The sequence below is a fragment of the Mesoplodon mirus genome (genome assembly GCF_964341445.2).
Source record: "Mesoplodon mirus genome assembly, chromosome: 2".
NCBI lineage: Eukaryota > Metazoa > Chordata > Mammalia > Artiodactyla > Ziphiidae > Mesoplodon > Mesoplodon mirus.
The window spans coordinates 141,826,084-141,843,988 of record NC_138977.1 but is presented as its reverse complement, the minus strand read 5'-3'; the positions used below and the strand labels follow the sequence as shown (position 1 = coordinate 141,843,988).

Sequence of the window (17,905 nt, the reverse complement as noted above, 5' to 3'; positions counted from 1 at the left end):
TGTTTCCCATTTCATTGATTTCTGCTCTCATGTTCATTATTTCCTTCCTGTACTTACTCTTGAAACTTAGGACATTGCTTTTAGACTTCTTTCCTACTATAAGCATTTAAAGTTATAAAATTGCCTCTAAGCACTGCTTTAACTGTATTCCACAAATCTTCATATGTTAGATTTTCATTATCATTCAACTTGAAACATTTTCTCATTTCCTTTGTGATATCTTCTTTGACCAATAGTTTATTTAGAAGTATGTTGTTTAATTTCCAATGTGTTTGGGGTTTTCCTCTATGTCCTATTTTTATTCATGTCTAACTTACTCTTCTCATAGAGTTCTACTCTGTATGATTTCAATCCTTTTGAATTTGTTGAATTTTGTTTTATGGCTTATTGTATGGGCTGTCTTGGTGAGTATACCAAATGTACTTGAAAAGAATACGTGTTCTGCAGTTGTTGGGCATAGCGCCCTATAAATAAATATCAATTAGGTCAAGATGATTGATGGGCTTGTTAGATCCTCTCTGTCTTACTGATTTGTTTTCTAGTTCCATCAATGCTAAGAGAGGAGTGTTAAAATCTCCTATTATGATTGTGGAATTATATATACTTATCTTTTTAAACCTGTCAATTTTTGCTTTATATATGTTGAGGCTCCATTATTAGGAACATACGTATTAAGAAATATGAAGGTTCCGAGACTTTACCCTATTTGAAAGCTAACAAGTTAGTCTGCCACAATTTCATAGAATCTGGCAAAAGACTTGAGACTCCTGAGTCAGAGACAGAGGACAGTTTATTACTCACAGAATATCATCATTTTTTGTACCAGTTCCCTAAGAACTAAGTCCCACAGAGCAACCATATGAGGTTTCAATGTTTGTATTTTCTGTAGTGCTTAATGTATGGTCCCAGCTACATTTTCAGGATTTGGAAGTTTGTTGTTGTTGTTTTAGTTTTTATAATTAAAAGAGGTTCATGTCTAAGTTCTTATCTTCCTTACTTTCTGTATTCTATCACACCTTCTTTCTGGATACTTCATATTCATAAGTACACATATAGAAATGTGCTGTTTTTCACTCGTTATAAGTGAGTATCTCCTAAATATTCAAGGAGTGCTATTTCTGATTATGCCAGCAAGAAGAGTAATTTTTTTTGGAGATGGAAAGAGTCTACATTTTTGGGGTATATCATTTCTAATCCTTTTTCTTTCTTCCTGAAGATTCAATTTTCCATCTCATGTCATTTCCCTTCAACCTAAAGGACTTCCTTTAGCATTTTTTGTAATGCAGATCTACTGGAAACAGATTTCCTTGGTCTTCTTTTATCTAAAAATGACTTTAGGGCTTCCCTGGTGGCGCAGTTGTTGAGAGTCCACCTGCTGATGCAGGGGATATGGGTTCGTGCCCCGGTCCGAGAAGACCCCACTTGCTGCGGAGCAGCTGGGCCCATGAGCCATGGCCACTGAGCCTGTGCTCTGCAACAGGAGAGGCCTGCGTATCGCAAAAAAAAAAAAAGACTTTATTTTTCCTTCGTTATTGAAGAGTACTTTCACTGGGAATAGAATTCTGGGGTGACATTTTTATTCTTTCAACACTTTAAAGATGTTGTTCTACTGGTTTCTGCCCTCCATTGTTTTAATTGAGAGTCATTGGTGATTCAAATCATTGTTCCCTGTATTCACTCTGGCAGCATTTAAGATTTTATCTTTGGTTTTCAGCAGTTTGACTATAATGTGTTCATGTATGGTTTTCTTTGTATTTATTTTGTTTGAAATTAACTGAGCTTCTTGATTTTGTGAATTTATGGTTGTTTACCAATTGGGGGGAATTTTCAGCTTTTTCTTCAAATATTTTTTTCTACCCCACCTTCTCTTTTCTTTCCTTATTGGCCTCTTATTAGACCTTTTTTTATCCCACAAGAATGATCTTTGCTTGTAAACCTTACCATTTCACCTTCCTATTTAAAACCTTCCAGTGGCTTCTCATTGCGAATAGAATTCAGTCCAGACTCTTCACCATGTTGTTTAAGACCTCATAATCTGCCTGTGACTATCTCTCTAACCTCATTTCCTACGTCTTTTCACTTTATTCACTTTTTCTATCACAGTGGAGTTTTTCTGTCTCTGGAACATGCCAGTCATCTGTGCCTTTGTACTTGAGGTTTCTTTTACCTTGAATGATCTTTCCCAGATCTTTGTATGGGTGTCTCCTTTGGATATCTGCATAAGTTACCTCCTCAAAGAGGCTTTCTCTGACTACCCCAACTAAAAGCTGCCCCATCCCCTCAAAGCACACACAGATACGCACACACTTTTGACCCATACCTCTCTTAATAGCTTTATGGAGATATAATTTACATACCATAAAATTCATCCACTTAAAATATAGAAGTCAGGGCTTCCCTGGTGGCGCAGTGGTTGAGAGTCCGCTTGCCGATGCAGGGGACACAGGTTCGTGCCCCGGTCCGGGAGGATCCCACATGCCGCGGAGCAGCTGGGCCCGTGAGCCATGGCCGCTGAGCCTGCGCGTCCGGAGCCTGTGCTCCGCAACAGGAGAGGCCACAGCAGTGAGAGGCCCACATACCGCAAAAAAAAATATATATATATATATAGAAGTCAAAGGTTATTAGTATATTCACAGACCAGTAACTCTCACTATAGTCAATTTTCCACTTATCTATCTTATTTGTGTTGTTTCCTAGTACCAAGAACAAACTCTGGTATATGGTACAGCTCAATAGTTTTTTCGGAATAGATGACTTCATTAGCTCTAAGGTAGTTCAGGCATTCGCCTTCAATAAAATATTAGGGAAGTTCATTTGACTACTGTCAGCTCTAGAAGTATTCTTTGATGTGAGCTATGTTATTTTGTGGGCTCTCTGAAAACAGCTTAACCCATATTTGAAGAGTTATTGCAGGAAGTTACCAAAGAAAACCTTTTGATATGATGAATGCAAGTCATATATACATTTCCTTAAAAGACAGTAGTCGTCTTTTACTGACCTGACAGTTGCTGAGGAGCAAAAAGGCTTTCAGAAATCCTGCTTTTCTATTTTCAAAAGTACTCTGACATTGTTTATTTGTTTGAATCTTTAAAATAGACTTTAGAATCTCTAGTACTTGTCTTATTTACTAATTATGATAATAGTGAGATATTCTTGAGATTCTGGGCATCCTCTTTCCTTGGGTTCCTTCATATGGAATATCAATTCTGAGCTTGGTTAATCTTTGTTGCCCCTTCTTCTTTATAGGCCTTGATGCGGCCTGGAAGAATTGATAGAATCATCTACGTGCCTTTACCAGATGCAGAAACAAGAAGGGAAATATTTAACTTGCAGTTTCACTCTATGCCAATCAGTAATGACGTTGATCTGAATGAACTCATCCTCCAAACAGATACATATTCAGGAGCAGAGGTAAGATAGTTCCCCTTAAAATACCTTGGTGGGAAGAAAGCAGCGGCTTGGGGTCATTAGCAGAGAAAAGATTGCTTGATGCCAGCTGTTTTAAATAACTGTGTATTAAGTAATCTTAAAACAGGAAATATACTACATTGACAGGTAGTCACTAAATTAAATTGCATTTTACCTTGCCTCTATTATATTTCAATTGGTTTTACCTGGCTTATCTTATTTCTCAATACGTAGTCTTCAGAGAAGCAGCATAATATAGTGGAGAGAACACTGGAATAGAAGTAGAAGATTCTTCTTTTGGAGCTTTTTGTTTTTGTTTTTTGTTTGTTGGTTTGTTTGTTTTAACAACTTTATTGGAATATAATTGCTTTACAATGGTGTGTTAGTTTCTGCTTTATAACAAAGTGAATCAGTTATACATATACATATGTCCTCATATCTCTTCCCTCTTGCATCTCCCTTCCTGCCACCCTCCCTATCCCACCCCTCTAGATGGTCACAAAGCACCGAGCTGATCTCCCGGTGCTATGCAGCTGCTTCCCACTAACTATCTATTTTACATTTGGTAGTGTATATATTTCCATGCCACTCTCTCACTTTGTCCTACCTTACCCTTCCCCCTCCCCATATCCTCAAGTCCATCTCTAGTAGGTCTGCATCTTTATTCCTGTCTTGCCCCAAGGTTCTTCTGACCATTTTTTTTTTTAGATTCCATATACATGTGTTAGCATACGGAATTTGTTTTTCTCTTTCTGACTTACTTCACTGTGTATGACAGCCTGTATGACTTCACTCTGTATGACAGTCCATCCACCTCACTACAAATAACTCAGTTTCGTTCCTTTTTATGGCTGAGTAATATTCCATTGTATATATGTGCCACATCTTCTTTATCCATTCATCTGTTGATGGACACTTAGGTTGCTTCCGTGTCCTGGCTATTGTAAATAGAGCTGCAATGAATATTTTGGTACATGACTCTTTTTGAATTATGGTTTTCTCAGGGTATATGCCCAGTAGTGGGATTGCTGGGTTGTGTGGTAGTTCTATTTTTAGTTTTTTAAGGAACCTCCATACTGTTCTCCATAGTGGCTGTATCAATTTACATTCCCACCAACAGTGCAAGAGGGATCCCTTTTCTCCACACCCTCTCCAGCATTTATAGTTTGTAGATTTTTTCATGATGGCCATTCTAACCAGTGTGAGATGATATCTCATTGTAGTTTTGATTTGCATTTCTCTGATGATTAATGATGTTGAGCATTCTTTCATGTGTTTGTTGGCAATGTATATATCTTCTTTGGAGAAATGTCTATTTAGGTCTTCTGCCCATTTTTGGATTGGGTTGTTTGTTTTTTTGAAATTGAGCTGCATGAGTTGCTTGTATGTTTTGGAGATTAATCCTTTGTCAGTTGCTTCAATTGCAAATATTTTCTCACATTCTGAGGGTTGTCTTTTCGTCTTGTTTATAGTTTCCTTTGCTGTACAAAAGCTTTTAAGTTTCATTAGGTCCCATTTGTTTATTTTTGTTTTTATTTCCATTTCTCTAGGAGGTGGGTCCGAAAGGATCTTGCTGTGATTTATGTCATAGAGTGTTCTGCCTATGTTTTCCCCTAAGAGTTTGATGGTGTCTGGCCTTACATTTAGGTCTTTAATCCATTTTGAGTTTATTTTTGTGTATGGTGTCAGGGAGTGTTCTAATTTCATTCTTTTACACGTAGCTGTCCACTTTTCCCAGCACCACTTATTGAAGAGGCTGTCTTTTCTCCGCTGTATATTCTTGCCTCCTTTATCAAAGATAAGGTGACCATATGTGCATGGGTTTATCTCTGGGCTTTCTATCCTGTTCCATTGATCTATGTTTCTGTTTTTGTGCCAGTACCATACTGTCTTGATTACTGTAGCTTTGTAGTATAGTCTGAAATCAGGGAGTCTGATTCCTCCAGCTCCGTTTTTCTTTCTCAAGATTGCTTTGGCTATTTGGGGTCTTTTGTGTTTCTATACAAATTGTGAAATTTTTTGTTCTAGTTCTGTGAAAAATGCCAGTCGTAGTTTGATAGGGATTACATTGAATCTGTAGATTGCTTTTGGTAGTAGAGTCATTTTCACAGTGTTCATTCTTCCAATCCAAGAACATGGTATATCTCTCCATCTATCTGTATCATCTTTAATTTCTTTCATCAGTGTCTTATAGTTTTCTGCATACAGGTCTTTTGCCTCCTTAGGTAGGTTTATTCCTAGATATTTTATTCTTTTTGTTGCAATGGTAAATGGGAGTGTTTTCTTAATTTCGCTTTCAGATTTTTCATCATTAGTGTACAGGAATGCCAGAGATTTCTGTGCATTAATTTTGTATCCTGCTACTTTACCAAATTCATTGATTAGCTCTAGTAGTTTTCTGGGAGCATCTTTAGGATTCTCTATGTATAGTATCATGTCATCTGCAAACAGTGACAGCTTTACTACTTCTTTTCCAATTTGGATTCCTTTATTTCTTTTTCTTCTCTGATTGCTGTGGCTAAAACTTCCAAATCTATGTTGAATAATAGTGGTGAGAGTGGGCAACCTTGTCTTGTTCCTGATCTTAGTGGAAATGGTTTCAGTTTTTCACTATTGAGGATGATGTTGGCTGTGGGTTTGTCATATATGGCCTTTATTCTGTTGAGGAAAGTTCCCTCTATGCCTACTTTCTAGAGGGTTTTTAATCATAAATGGGTGTTGAATTTTGTCGAAAGCTTTCTCTGCATCTATAGAGATGATCATATGGTTTTTCTCCTTCAGTTTGTTAATATGGTGTATCACATTGGTTGATTTGCATATACTGAAGAATCCTTGCATTCCTGGAATAAACCCCACTTGATCGTGGTGTATGATCCTTTTAATGTGCTCTTGGATTCTGTTTGGTATTATTTTGTTGAGGATTTTTCCATCTATGTTCATCAGTGATATTAGCCTGTAGTTTTCTTTCTTTGTGACATCTTTGTCTGGTTTTGGTATCAGTGTGATGGTGGCCTCGTAGAATGAGTTTGGGAGTGTTCCTCCCTCTGCTGTATTTTGGAAGAGCTTGAGAAGGATAGGTGTTAGCTGTTCTCTAAATGTTTAATAGAATTCGCCCATGAAGCCATCTGGTTGTGGGCTTTTCTTTGTTGGAAGATTTTTAATCACTGTTTCAATTTCAGTGCTTGTGATTGGTCTGTTTATGTTTTCTGTTTCTTCCTGGTTCAGTCTCGGAAGGTTGTGCATTTCTAAGAATTTGTCCATTTCTTCCAGGTTGTCCATTTTATTGGCATAGAGTTGCTTGTAGTAATCTCTCATGATCTTTTGTATTTCTGCAGTGTCAGTTGTTACTTCTCCTTTTTCATTCTATTGATTTGAGTCTTCTCCCTTTTTTTCTTGATAAGTGTGGCTAATGGTTTATCAATTCTGTTTATCTTCTCAAAGAACCAGCTTTTAGTTTTTATTGATCTTTGCTGTCGTTTCCTTCATTTCTTTTTCATTTATTTCTGATCTGATCTTTATGATTTCTTTCCTTCTGCTAACTTTGGGGTTTTTTTGTTCTTCTTTCTCTAATTGCTTTAGGTGTAAGGCTAGATTGTTTATTTGAGGTGTTTCTTGTTTCTTAAGGTAGAGTTGTATTGCTATAAACTTCCCTCTTAGAACTGCTTTTGCTGCATCCCATAGCTTTTGGGTCATTGTGTTTTCATTGTCATTTGTTTCTATGACAAATGACTTCCTCTTTGATTTCTTGAGTGATCTCTTGGTTATTAAGTAGTGTGTTGTTTAGCCTCCATGTGTTTGTATTTCTTACAGATTTTTTCCTGTAATTGATATCTAGTCTCATAGCGTTGTCGTTGGAAAAGATACTTGATATGATTTCAATTTTCTTAAATTTACCAAGGTTTGATTTGTGACCCAAGATATGATCTATCCTGGGGAATGTTCCATGAGCACTTGAGAAGAATGTGTATTCTGTTGTTTTTGGATGGAATGTCCTATAAATATCAGTTAAGTCCATCTTGTTTAATGTATCATTTAAAGCTTGTGTTTCCTTATTTATTTTCATTTTGGATGATCTGTCCATTGGTGAAAGTGGGGTGTTAAAGTCCCCTACTATGATTGTGTTACTGTCGATTTCCCCTTTTATGGCTGTTAGTATTTGCCTTATGTATTGAGGTGCTCCTATGTTAGGTGCATAAATATTTACAATTGTTATATCTTCTTCTTGGATTGATCCCTTGATCATTTTGTAGTGTCCTTCTTTGTCTCTTGTAATAGTCTTTGTTTTAAAGTCTATTTTGTCTGATATGAAAATTGCTTCTCCAGCTTTCTTTTGATTTCCATTTGCATGGAATATCTTTTTCCATCCCCTCACTTTCAATCTGTATGTGTCCCTAGGTCTGAAGTGGCTCTCTTGTAGACAGCATATATACGGGTCTTGTTTTTGTATCCATTCAGCCAGTCTAGAGGCTTTTTGATACAGCAGCTTCCAACCAGTTATACACATCTCTGAACTTTGATTGCTTTACCCTATCAAATGGAAATGGTGTACAACTTGCCCTACTGTTTTCTCATAGAGATCATAAAAATGAGATTAAGATATCACGTAAGCACTCTGAAATACAAAAGACTTGGCAGAGAGATTTTATTATTATCTTTTAAGATTTGGGAAAAGTATCTCAGTCTACAAAGATTCTCTCATAAAAAGCATAAAAGTGACAGCCTGTCTGTCCTTAATAGTAAAAGTATACTCTCAACAAGAATAGCAAGACCTCTGTGAAAATATGAAAATTTTAAGTATGGCAAATAAATAAATATTTTTTCTGTCCTTAGCAACTCTTTACTTAGGCTGTTTTTATTTACAGAATAAAATTCCATTAAACTATTTGTGCAGCTTTTCTACAAGTATATCTTAAGAAAAATTTGGACTATATATTCCTCAACACAGAAATGTCTTCTGAATACCACTGATATGGGTCTGTACTGGGAAATTAATACTTTCTTAAGTAAGAAGCTGTAGATTCCTTTCATTCTGAATTATCCAGCAGGCTGGGACTCTACATTCTGTTTTGCTTGCTATTATTTTTTATCTGTTATTTTTTATCTGTCTTCTGTAAAAACCAAAGAGATTAACACATAACAGATCATTAGCGGTACTCAGAGAGGCTTGTACGTAAATTTACATGTGGAATTGGATTTAGTATATCATGTAATCATAGCTAATAACAACAACCAAAATAAATCTCAATTCTACTCACTGTTTTTTTCAACTAGTAACTATGTATGTTTCATTTCCTCCCTTTAAATTTTTAAATTCCACTGGGGTGGAAAATCCATGTAGAAAGTAGCTTGAGAGCAGTTAAAGTGCATTCACCTTTAAAGTCCTGTCTGAAACAGTAATCTTTATTAGCATCTGTGTGGCATGACCATCCATTAAGTTAAAATGAACATACAGTTACTGCTAACTGACTGCTCCAGCATTTCTAGAATTTAGTTTTTGGTGTGAGACCAAGGGCTGTATATGATATGTCAGTTTACAGGAAGTAGGCAGGAAAAGAAACCATAAATCTTTCACTTGAGTTGAGTGAAGTGGAAGAGTAGTTAGCAAGGTATAAATATGCCTTTCTCACTTTGAAATAATTCATGGTAGTAACACAGAAGTGCAAAACAAAAAGCAAAGCCAGTGAGGTCCTGTCTGGCTGAAAGGTAAAAACTCACTTGGTACCAGGAATTATTGTACCAGCTTACTAGTTCTTATGTAGTACATATCTAATTCAGTCTGAAATAGAAGCAAATTCATTTCTGATTAATTTTTATATCAGATTTTCTAAAAATAGTCCCAGAGAAAGTAGCAGAAAATTCTGTCCCTCAGTTTACGTTTTTATGTCCCATATGGCTTGGGTGAGGGAAGGGTATCTTACTGTGGTCCTAGTTATAATCAATATATTATTACAACTTCATAGACATTTATTCCAGAGCCATATCTTAGTAATTCTAGGCTTTTCAATTTGGACAAGGCAGGTTTGTTCCACATTTTTTGTTTTGGGTGGAGGGTTTGGTCTGAATATTTAAGTAATTCACACAGGTGCCTTATTGTTTGAGGAAAAATACTATCTTTTTAAAGTCTCAAAATCAATAGGAAATTTAAGATAGATTAAACAGCTTCACATAAAATATAAGATCTCTCATCTTTTTTTCTTCTGTCAGAAGTAAAATGGCACAACAATGTTTGAAAGCCAGAATTAGTTTTGATTTTTTTTTTTTTTTTTTTTTTTTTTTGGCTGCATTGGGTCTTCATTGCTGCAAGGGCTTTCTCTAGTTGCAGCGAGTGGGGGCTACTCTTCGTTGCGGTGAGCGAGCTTCTCATTGCGGTGGCTTCTCCTGCTGCGGAGCACAGGCTTTAGGTGCCCGGGCGTCAGTAGTTGTGGCACATGGGCTTAGTTGCCCCGAGGCATGTGTGATCTTCCCAGACTGGGACTCGAACCCATGTCCCCTGCTTTGGCAGGCAGATTCTTAACCACTGTGCCACTGGGGAAGTCCCTGATAGGTTTTTAAATAGTAAAACAAATTCAAAGCTTGAACCTCAGTCATCTGATACCTACAGGCTCAGTGCTTTACCACTGATGTAACTAATTTATTTCTTCCCCCAGCAAGGCTATATCCTTCAGCACAGAACCTACTACATAGTACATACTTAACAAACATTTAATGAACTGAAAAAAAGTTAGATTTAGGAAAAATAGACTTTCCCTTCTCATTTGTCATAGAGGAACCTTCTTGTAGCAATGCACCCTGCTATAGGCACAGCCTCTTTTTCAGAGTTGGGGTGTCTCTGTGGGCACTTTTGGTATAAAAATGAAACTACTGACTCAGTTAATTGTCTTCATGGGAGATTAGTATATTCAGTATTATATAAAATTAATTTTATTTGACTGTACAGTATCAGCTGTACGAACAAGAATTTGGCTGGGTGAGCCAGAAATGAGGAAATTGCTGACACTTTTTTAGAAACATAAAATGTTTATTTTAACTGTAGTGAATATTTTATTTTTATTTTTAATTAAAAAGTTGTTTAGAATGTTTAGGATGGAGATGATACTGGCACTCATTAGAGGACTGGGATAGGAGGGTTAATTTTTAAAAATATTTTCTTGTCACCTGGTGCTTTTGCCAGGTCAACATTGTTCCGTAAAAGCTTACAGACACCCAAAGTTTGAAGTAGCTCCTTCTACCCTTCTGAGTTACTTCATTTTCCCTCCTTGGAGAGGGTATACAAGGAATTAAAGCATTATTTTAATCCTCAGGAGAGTCCCAAGAGGAAGTTTGTCACCAGCTGAAAAGGGAATGTGGTCCCTAGGGAGCAGCCTCTAAGGAGCGGCTGAAGCGGGCGGCATCCTTCAGCCATCTCTGCCGCCTGCTGCTCTCCCGTGGCCAGAACCTCATTGTCTTTGGCTTCTTGGCTGTAGCTCCCAGTTAATGGAAAAACATGTTGCCATTTAAAAGCAGATGGGAATTCACTTCAGGAGGAAATAAAAAGTCATTTTTGGTTATAGCTATTGTTTTCTTTTGCCTTTGATTTTTGTTTTTTAAGTTATTTGTAGCAGATTCCACTTCATGTATTTGTCTTATATCAAATTATCTTAGTTCCTTTAAGAAAACGTTTATCTTACCCACTGACAGGAAATCAGCAGTCACAAATATATGCATATGAAGCCATGACTGGGCCCATTACCCATGTGCCATGTGCTTGAGGACAGAGGTGATGAATAAGATACATAATTTCCTCTCTGTATAGGAATTTGCTAACACAGGCTGACAATTAATATCTAAAATTTGGATTGAATGTTTATTTGCATTTGGATGTTATCCTCCTTTTAGTGATTATCTCATTAAAACTGACAGACTCTCTAAGAGCCAGGTATCAGCTGTACATTTTATAAATAATATAGGCAATGATAGCATTTATTTCATATATCAAGATTTGAGAATTCAACTTTCAAGAGAGGCAATAAAGTAGGGGAAAAAAAAGAATTTTAATGCTGCAGTTGAGTAGACTTTTAATCGAATTGTAGCTCTTTTCTCTCTGGGTGGTTACAGGCAAGTTACTTCTTTGAACCTCAGTTTCCTCATTTATAAGATATCTATGTGACTGAAATTGTTTTGAGGGTTAAATGAGATAATAAATGTAAAAGCACCAAGAAACAAGGCCTGACACATAAGGAGTGCTTCATAAATGTTATCTCCCTTCATCCTTTCCTCATTTTATCAGTTCAGTATTTATATTTACCCTACAGTATTGGATGATGCTGCCATAAGGCAGTTTTCATTGTCTCAATAACCAGATAATTTCTCTGAAATTATTATTTATAATATGAGTTTGCCTCTTAGTCTTTTCTTCAAAACCTAAAAATCTACTTTATATGGTGATTTTTAGGGTCTAAATCTAGCTCTAGCAATTTGTTAGAGTTAAATAATTTCACATTAATTTTTCAAAAAGCTTTAACTTCATGTAAATTTAGTGTACTTATCTCTATTTTACTAAAGTGATGTGTCTTGCCCTGAATTCTGTTTTATAGTCTAGGCCCTCCTGGGTCTCATAATAGCTCGAGGTCTTCATGCCAGCTTGACATTAAAAAATCACCTTCCAGTTTGCCTCTTTAATTCAAGAAGCGTTCCTTTCACTGTGCTTGAGTTATTGTAGCTAATAAAGGGAGAGGCTTAAATTACTTTTCTATCTTGCTGATTATTATTCCTTCTGATAGCCTCTCTCTTTCCTCCTACCCAGTGAAAACAGAAGGAGCAATTATAACCACGTAGGATATCTGTACTCTTCCTACATGAAGCCTCTTGTAACTATTTTCCCTAATCTAAAAGTCAGGATCAATGAATGTACTAGAACCTGGCATAGATTGACTCTATATGACCAGCCTAACAACACATCTAAGATAGGACTAAAGATCCTAAGGCAGGACAGGACATGTTCTGGCCTGGTCTCAGGCTCCTGAGTAGTGCTGATAGAGAGCAGCTAGCAGTGGTGTTCCTATCTCAGAGGGAAGCAGGGCACTGCAGGACTTGGCAACCTCCTGTAGACACACGTGCAGTCTGCTTGTCCCGCCTTATCAGAAACTGCCCTATGAAATCATGCTCTTGTCACCAGCTGGTCTGCTGTTCTTAATTTGAGATCTTTGTTCTCTCTACTCTTTCTTGTGCATTTACCCTAAAATTCTATATCTCTAGCCCAGAATTTCAAAGTACTCTTTGCTTATACAACCTACTGAAATCACTGCTTTGTCATAAAACCATCATGACAACCCCACCCAGAAATGGCTTCTCCTTTTGAACTCCTTTACTCTGATTTCTGTTTCACTTGTTTAGCTCTTAGGATATTTTTGTGGTTATTTTAATATGAGCAGCCGCCTCATGTCCCGTCCCCTTCCCCGCTCTGCCCCCCGCCCCCCGCAAACAAACTGTAAGATTCTCTATGGCAGAAACCAGGTTTTCTACTTCTTGGAGTCCAGCAAAGCAACCATCCTATCCACTGAATCAGTGGACATTAATGTTGGATGGGTGATTTATGTGTTGACTCTAAGTAATTCTGATGAACAAAAATATCAGTTTTAACGTTCACTAAAGTAACACTTCTGGTTTTAAACTTTTTTATATATATATATACGTTATCTGAGTGCCTAACACTATGAGAACACTGCTGTAGCAAAAGAACTAGAGCCAAGCAAAAACAATTGATTTGTCTGAAGTCCCACAGCAAATAAGTGACAGACCCAGAACCAGAACCTGGATCTTTCAACTCCTCCTGAAAGGCTCTTCCTGCCTCTGAGTCAACAGAAGAATCTTAGAAATGGTTTCTTAGTTCCCCTTAACATCTCTGAAACTTTGATAAAGATTTGCCTGCTCTTGTGGACAGTGGATATGAAACATCTTTACATTTTTTTATATGTACTTTTCTGACAGTTGTCTTTAGCTACCTCGATGTCATCTTTGCAAAAATTGTAAGCTACTTGAAGTTAGGAACTATGTTTTCCTTTATTCACTTACAGTATTTACCAGGTATTGTGAATAAGGTCTTCAGTTCAGAGGGAAAGACATATAAACAACTAAGTTCTGTATAATGTGTTTTATGTGGCATGATGTAATGATGTGCACAATACTAGGGGAGAAAGAAGAGGATGTAACTCACACTAACTGGGATTGAAGGTGGGGATAGTTGATCTGAGTCTTAATAGGTGAATAGGAGTTCCCAAAGTAGAGTAGAGCTGGAAAGGGGAGCATGCCTGGCATACAGAAAGGCAGAGATGCATAAAAGAACATAGTGTGTTCTAGATTCAGTTAAAGGTTAAAATATGAGTAGAAAAAGAGTCTGAGAGTGGAAGTAGTAGGTGATAAAGCAGGAAAAGTAGGTCAGACAAATGTGAAGGACCTTGCACATCATCTGGGCTTGTTTTTCTCCTTTAAGCCGTGGAGAACCATTGAAGAATTTAATAAGAAATATTGTGGTCAGATTTGTGTGTTTGAAAGATTGGTGGCATTTGTGTCCAAGGCCACCACTAGCCTAGCCTATGGAGCACCTTTACGTGAATTAGAAAAAGATGCTCCTTTACCCCATTTGGTGACAGATTCCTGCAAGGGCAAAAGGCTTGTCAAGCAGAGCATGAGCTTTCATGAAAGTCCCTATTTCATTAAGTCCTTATTCACCCCCTCAGCTGGGCATCCTTGTATATGCACAACCTTCACATCCATACAGGGTCGTCTCATTTTTTGGCTTATCCACCTTTAAATATCCCCCACAGTGCCTACTAGCACAGTACCTCATATAAAGTTTATATGTATTCATCAAATAAATAAATTTAGATTTTAATACCAAGTAGATAAACTACTTTCTGTGACTTTAAGATTTGCCTCATGAGCCCTTGGACAAATATGTTTTGTGAATGGGATAAATGGGAATTTAAAGATGTCTTTTGTACAACGTTAGCACGTTAAACCTGCCATGAGGTGCAGCACCTGATATGAATGGCCAAAATATTAAAAGTCAGTTGGATTATGTCTTCTGAGCCATATTACCACTTGTAACTTTGAATATAAGCTCCTAGGGCAAGTACCTCACCTCTGCAGCTCTGTTCAATGGCTAAAATGTAGCTACCCTGTTGTAAATGAATCATGATAAAACCTTCCAGAGCAAAAATCAGATACACTAAAAGCTTATATTTAGACTGTAACTTTTAAGCTAGTCCTCCAACCCTCTCCCTTACCGTTTGGTAAAAACCAAGACCTAGACTTCAGTCCCATCTTGACCATATACTGCAGTATTAGTTTGGCCAAATCAGTTATCATCTCTAGAGCTCAGTTCTCGTATTTTAATAAGGGAGTAGAAATAACGGTCTTTATGATCCTTTCTAGTGCTAAAAATGTGTGCCTGTATACCTGTCATAGATTAGATTAATTGTATAAGGAATTCTTTAGGGGTTGGACCTCCAGGGACAGATAACATGGTTATGTTTTCCTTACAATGCTTCTAGAAATCTGAGATCTTGGGGTTGTGGTCAGTGTCTCTGAATACTTGCTTCTGTAGCCTAGAGATCCTAATCATGGCACCAGAGGAATGGGAACCTTGAACGACTCTGACAGTTCATAGAATTCAGATTTTAATAAAATTCTCCTAGGAATTCCCCGGCAGCCTAGTGGTTAGGACTCCATGCTTTCACTGCCGAGGGCCCCAGTTCAATCCCTTGTCTGGGAACTAATATCATGTAAGTTGCATGGCATGGCCAAAAAAAAAAACTCCTTAGCAAACTTTAACAATTTTCCACTGAATGGAAATGAAAGTTTTAATTGCTCAAGAGATTCCCATGCCCAGTAATTTTTTTTTTTCCTGATACTTTTGGTTTTTCTGCTTTTCACCTTCCTTAAGAACAGCAAGTCAAGTTCAATATCTATGATTCTGGAGATGTTAGGATAAAAAATCTTATAAAACAGAAATATGCATCAGCCCACTTTTTCCCTAGACTCTTTGTTAGGAAAGTAAGGAAAAGCTACAAAGTTATAATGTTCATTTTAACTTACAGTTTTTAAAACTTAGTATGGAAATGTAACATTCTCTATATTTCCAAACATGAACTTCTACTTAAATTGGCAATAAAAAGAACCTTAATTCAGCTTACCTGAGGTCTATTTTAGATAGGATGTTCACACCAAGCAAATCATCCTCCAGAACACCTTGTGCTGCCATACCTGTATTACTGACTCCTTGCCAGGTGTTTAAAACTGCTGTCAGATTACAAAAAGCATTAGTCAGAAAGGAAATGAATATTGAATGAGAGGCTGGCTGGCAACAAACTTAATACAGCATTTTATTACTGAAAGTATAAAGTACTGAAGCCCCTTTTTAAAGAGAAGCAGTATGTCAAGGCAACAAGTTCATCAAGACCTACCTGATAATCTAGTCCCCAAGCCTGGTATCCAGGCTAAATAAGTATCTATGAAGAATTACTCAGGCCAATAATAATGGCATTTTAACATTCCACCTTGTTTCTCCTCGTCCAAATTCTGTCTCTCTATTGACTCATGCTGGTTCTCCAGAATTTTTGTACAGACATTTAATCTTTGCTTCTTCATCTTCAAATGTGTGATAAATTTGGGGGGGAGGTTCTACCAACTTGAAAGGAACTCATGATTTTAAAAAGATGTGTAGGGACTTCCCTGGTGATCCAGTGGTTAAGACTTTGCCTTCCAATGCAGGGGCTATGCGTTCGATCCCTGGTCGGGGAGCTAAGATCCCGCATGCCTCGAGGCCAAAAATCCAAAACATAAATCAGAAGTAATATTGTAACAAATTCAGTAAAGACTTTTAAAAAATGGTCCACATCAAAATTAATTAATTAATTAATTAAAGGATTGTAAAGCATGGTACTAATTCTATAGTATAGATTCTGGTAGAGTTGGATGTTTTTGTTTGGTTATTTGAGGTGAAGGTAGGCTAATTTCTAGTAATGATCCTAATTGATCTGTATACGAAAAGTATGCCACCAATGTAAGGGAAAACTTTTTCTTCTTTTATGAACAGTTTGTACTATGTGAAACTGGATTACAGTTAAGCCAATGAGTTATGGAATGAGAAATATCTAAATCCAAATGCCAGGTCTGACCATTTCCTAGATTGTGACCAGTTTCCTTATTATGTAAATTATGTGAGAGATCTCTCCTTTATAGATCTGTTGTCCAGAATAGATGAAATGATTCATATAATAAGTAATATGTGTACTTATCCTAGTACATATAGCAAGTGCTCAGTAAATCATTTTTGTTATTTTTTTATAAATCAGCAAAATCAATTTAATTGATATCTAATATAAAGAATTTACAATTTGCTTAATTTTTCCATATTTTGTTCCCTTATATCTTATGAATACGCATGAGTGTTTCATGTGTATGTCATGTTTTTAGTTTTGGTGGTGTGTTCTTTAAATTCAAACTATATTTCATACTTTCATTCAGCATTTATTTCATCTGATTTATATTTATAAACATCTGTAATTCCTATTTTTATTTGTTCCTTTTTAAGCATGTATACTATTTTTTTGCTTTCAAGTGTAAAGCTAATGTTTATTTTCAAACTGTCTACATAATATCCCTATTTTAGTATATCTGTTAAGGTAATAACTAGTTCCTTGCATACGACTTAAATTTTTTTATATAAATTTATTTATTTTATTTATTTATTTTTGGCTGCGTTGGGTCTTAGTTGCTGCGCACGAGCTTTCTCTAGTTGCGGTGAGCGGGGGCTACTCTTCTTTGCCGTGTGCGGGCTTCTCATTGCGGTGGCTTCTCTTGTTGTGGAGCACGGGCTCTAGGCGCACGGGCTTGAGTAGTTGCGGCTCGTGGTCTCTAGAGCGCAGGCTCAGTAGTTGTGGCCCACGGGCTTAGTTGCTCCGCGGCATGTGGGATCTTCCCAGTCCAGGGCTCGAACCCGTGTCCCCTGCATTGTCAGGCGGATTCTTAACCACTGTGCCACCAGGGAAGCTCACGACTTAATTTTTAATGTAAGTTTTATTAATTAAAAAGAAAAAAAATAGTGAACCTAGCATTTCTACTAGAATGATGATTTAGGAAATACGCATACCTAATTCGTATGCCCTTTCATTTTAGCTAAGGGTTGCACCTGAGTGCTTAAGTAAGTCTCAGAAATCGAACACTAAGGACAAAAGTACTGCAGGTATGTCATGTGGTGTTTGACGGTGACATAGGGATGTTCTTATTCTTCATCCTCAAGAGACAGTAACTCTGAGTTCTCAAAGGTATCATTTTATTAAAATGTTGCTAAAACTCTATAAATAGTTGTTTAGAGTTGCACTGCATTCATTAAATTGTTCTTAAACATAACCTCTACTGTGTTTCAGGGATTTAAAAACTGAATCTAATCTTGCCTTAGGCTTGAAAGAAAAGTAGAAAGAATAAAGATTTGCATGTCTCTCTTTTGTCTGTGTTT

The 17,905-nt window shown here is 36.9% G+C and overlaps 1 protein-coding gene across 2 annotated transcripts in view; it reads left to right on the top strand.

Moving 5' to 3' along the window:
• AFG2A (AFG2 AAA ATPase homolog A) overlaps positions 1 to 17,905 on the top strand; it is a 334,449-nt gene that overhangs the window by 270,360 nt on the left and 46,184 nt on the right. For both annotated transcript variants that reach the window (XM_082639000.1, XM_082638999.1), the window contains one exon: positions 3,247 to 3,411. In XM_082639000.1, coding sequence (XP_082495126.1) covers positions 3,247 to 3,411 — 165 coding nt within the window. The remainder of the gene's footprint in view (positions 1 to 3,246; positions 3,412 to 17,905) is intronic.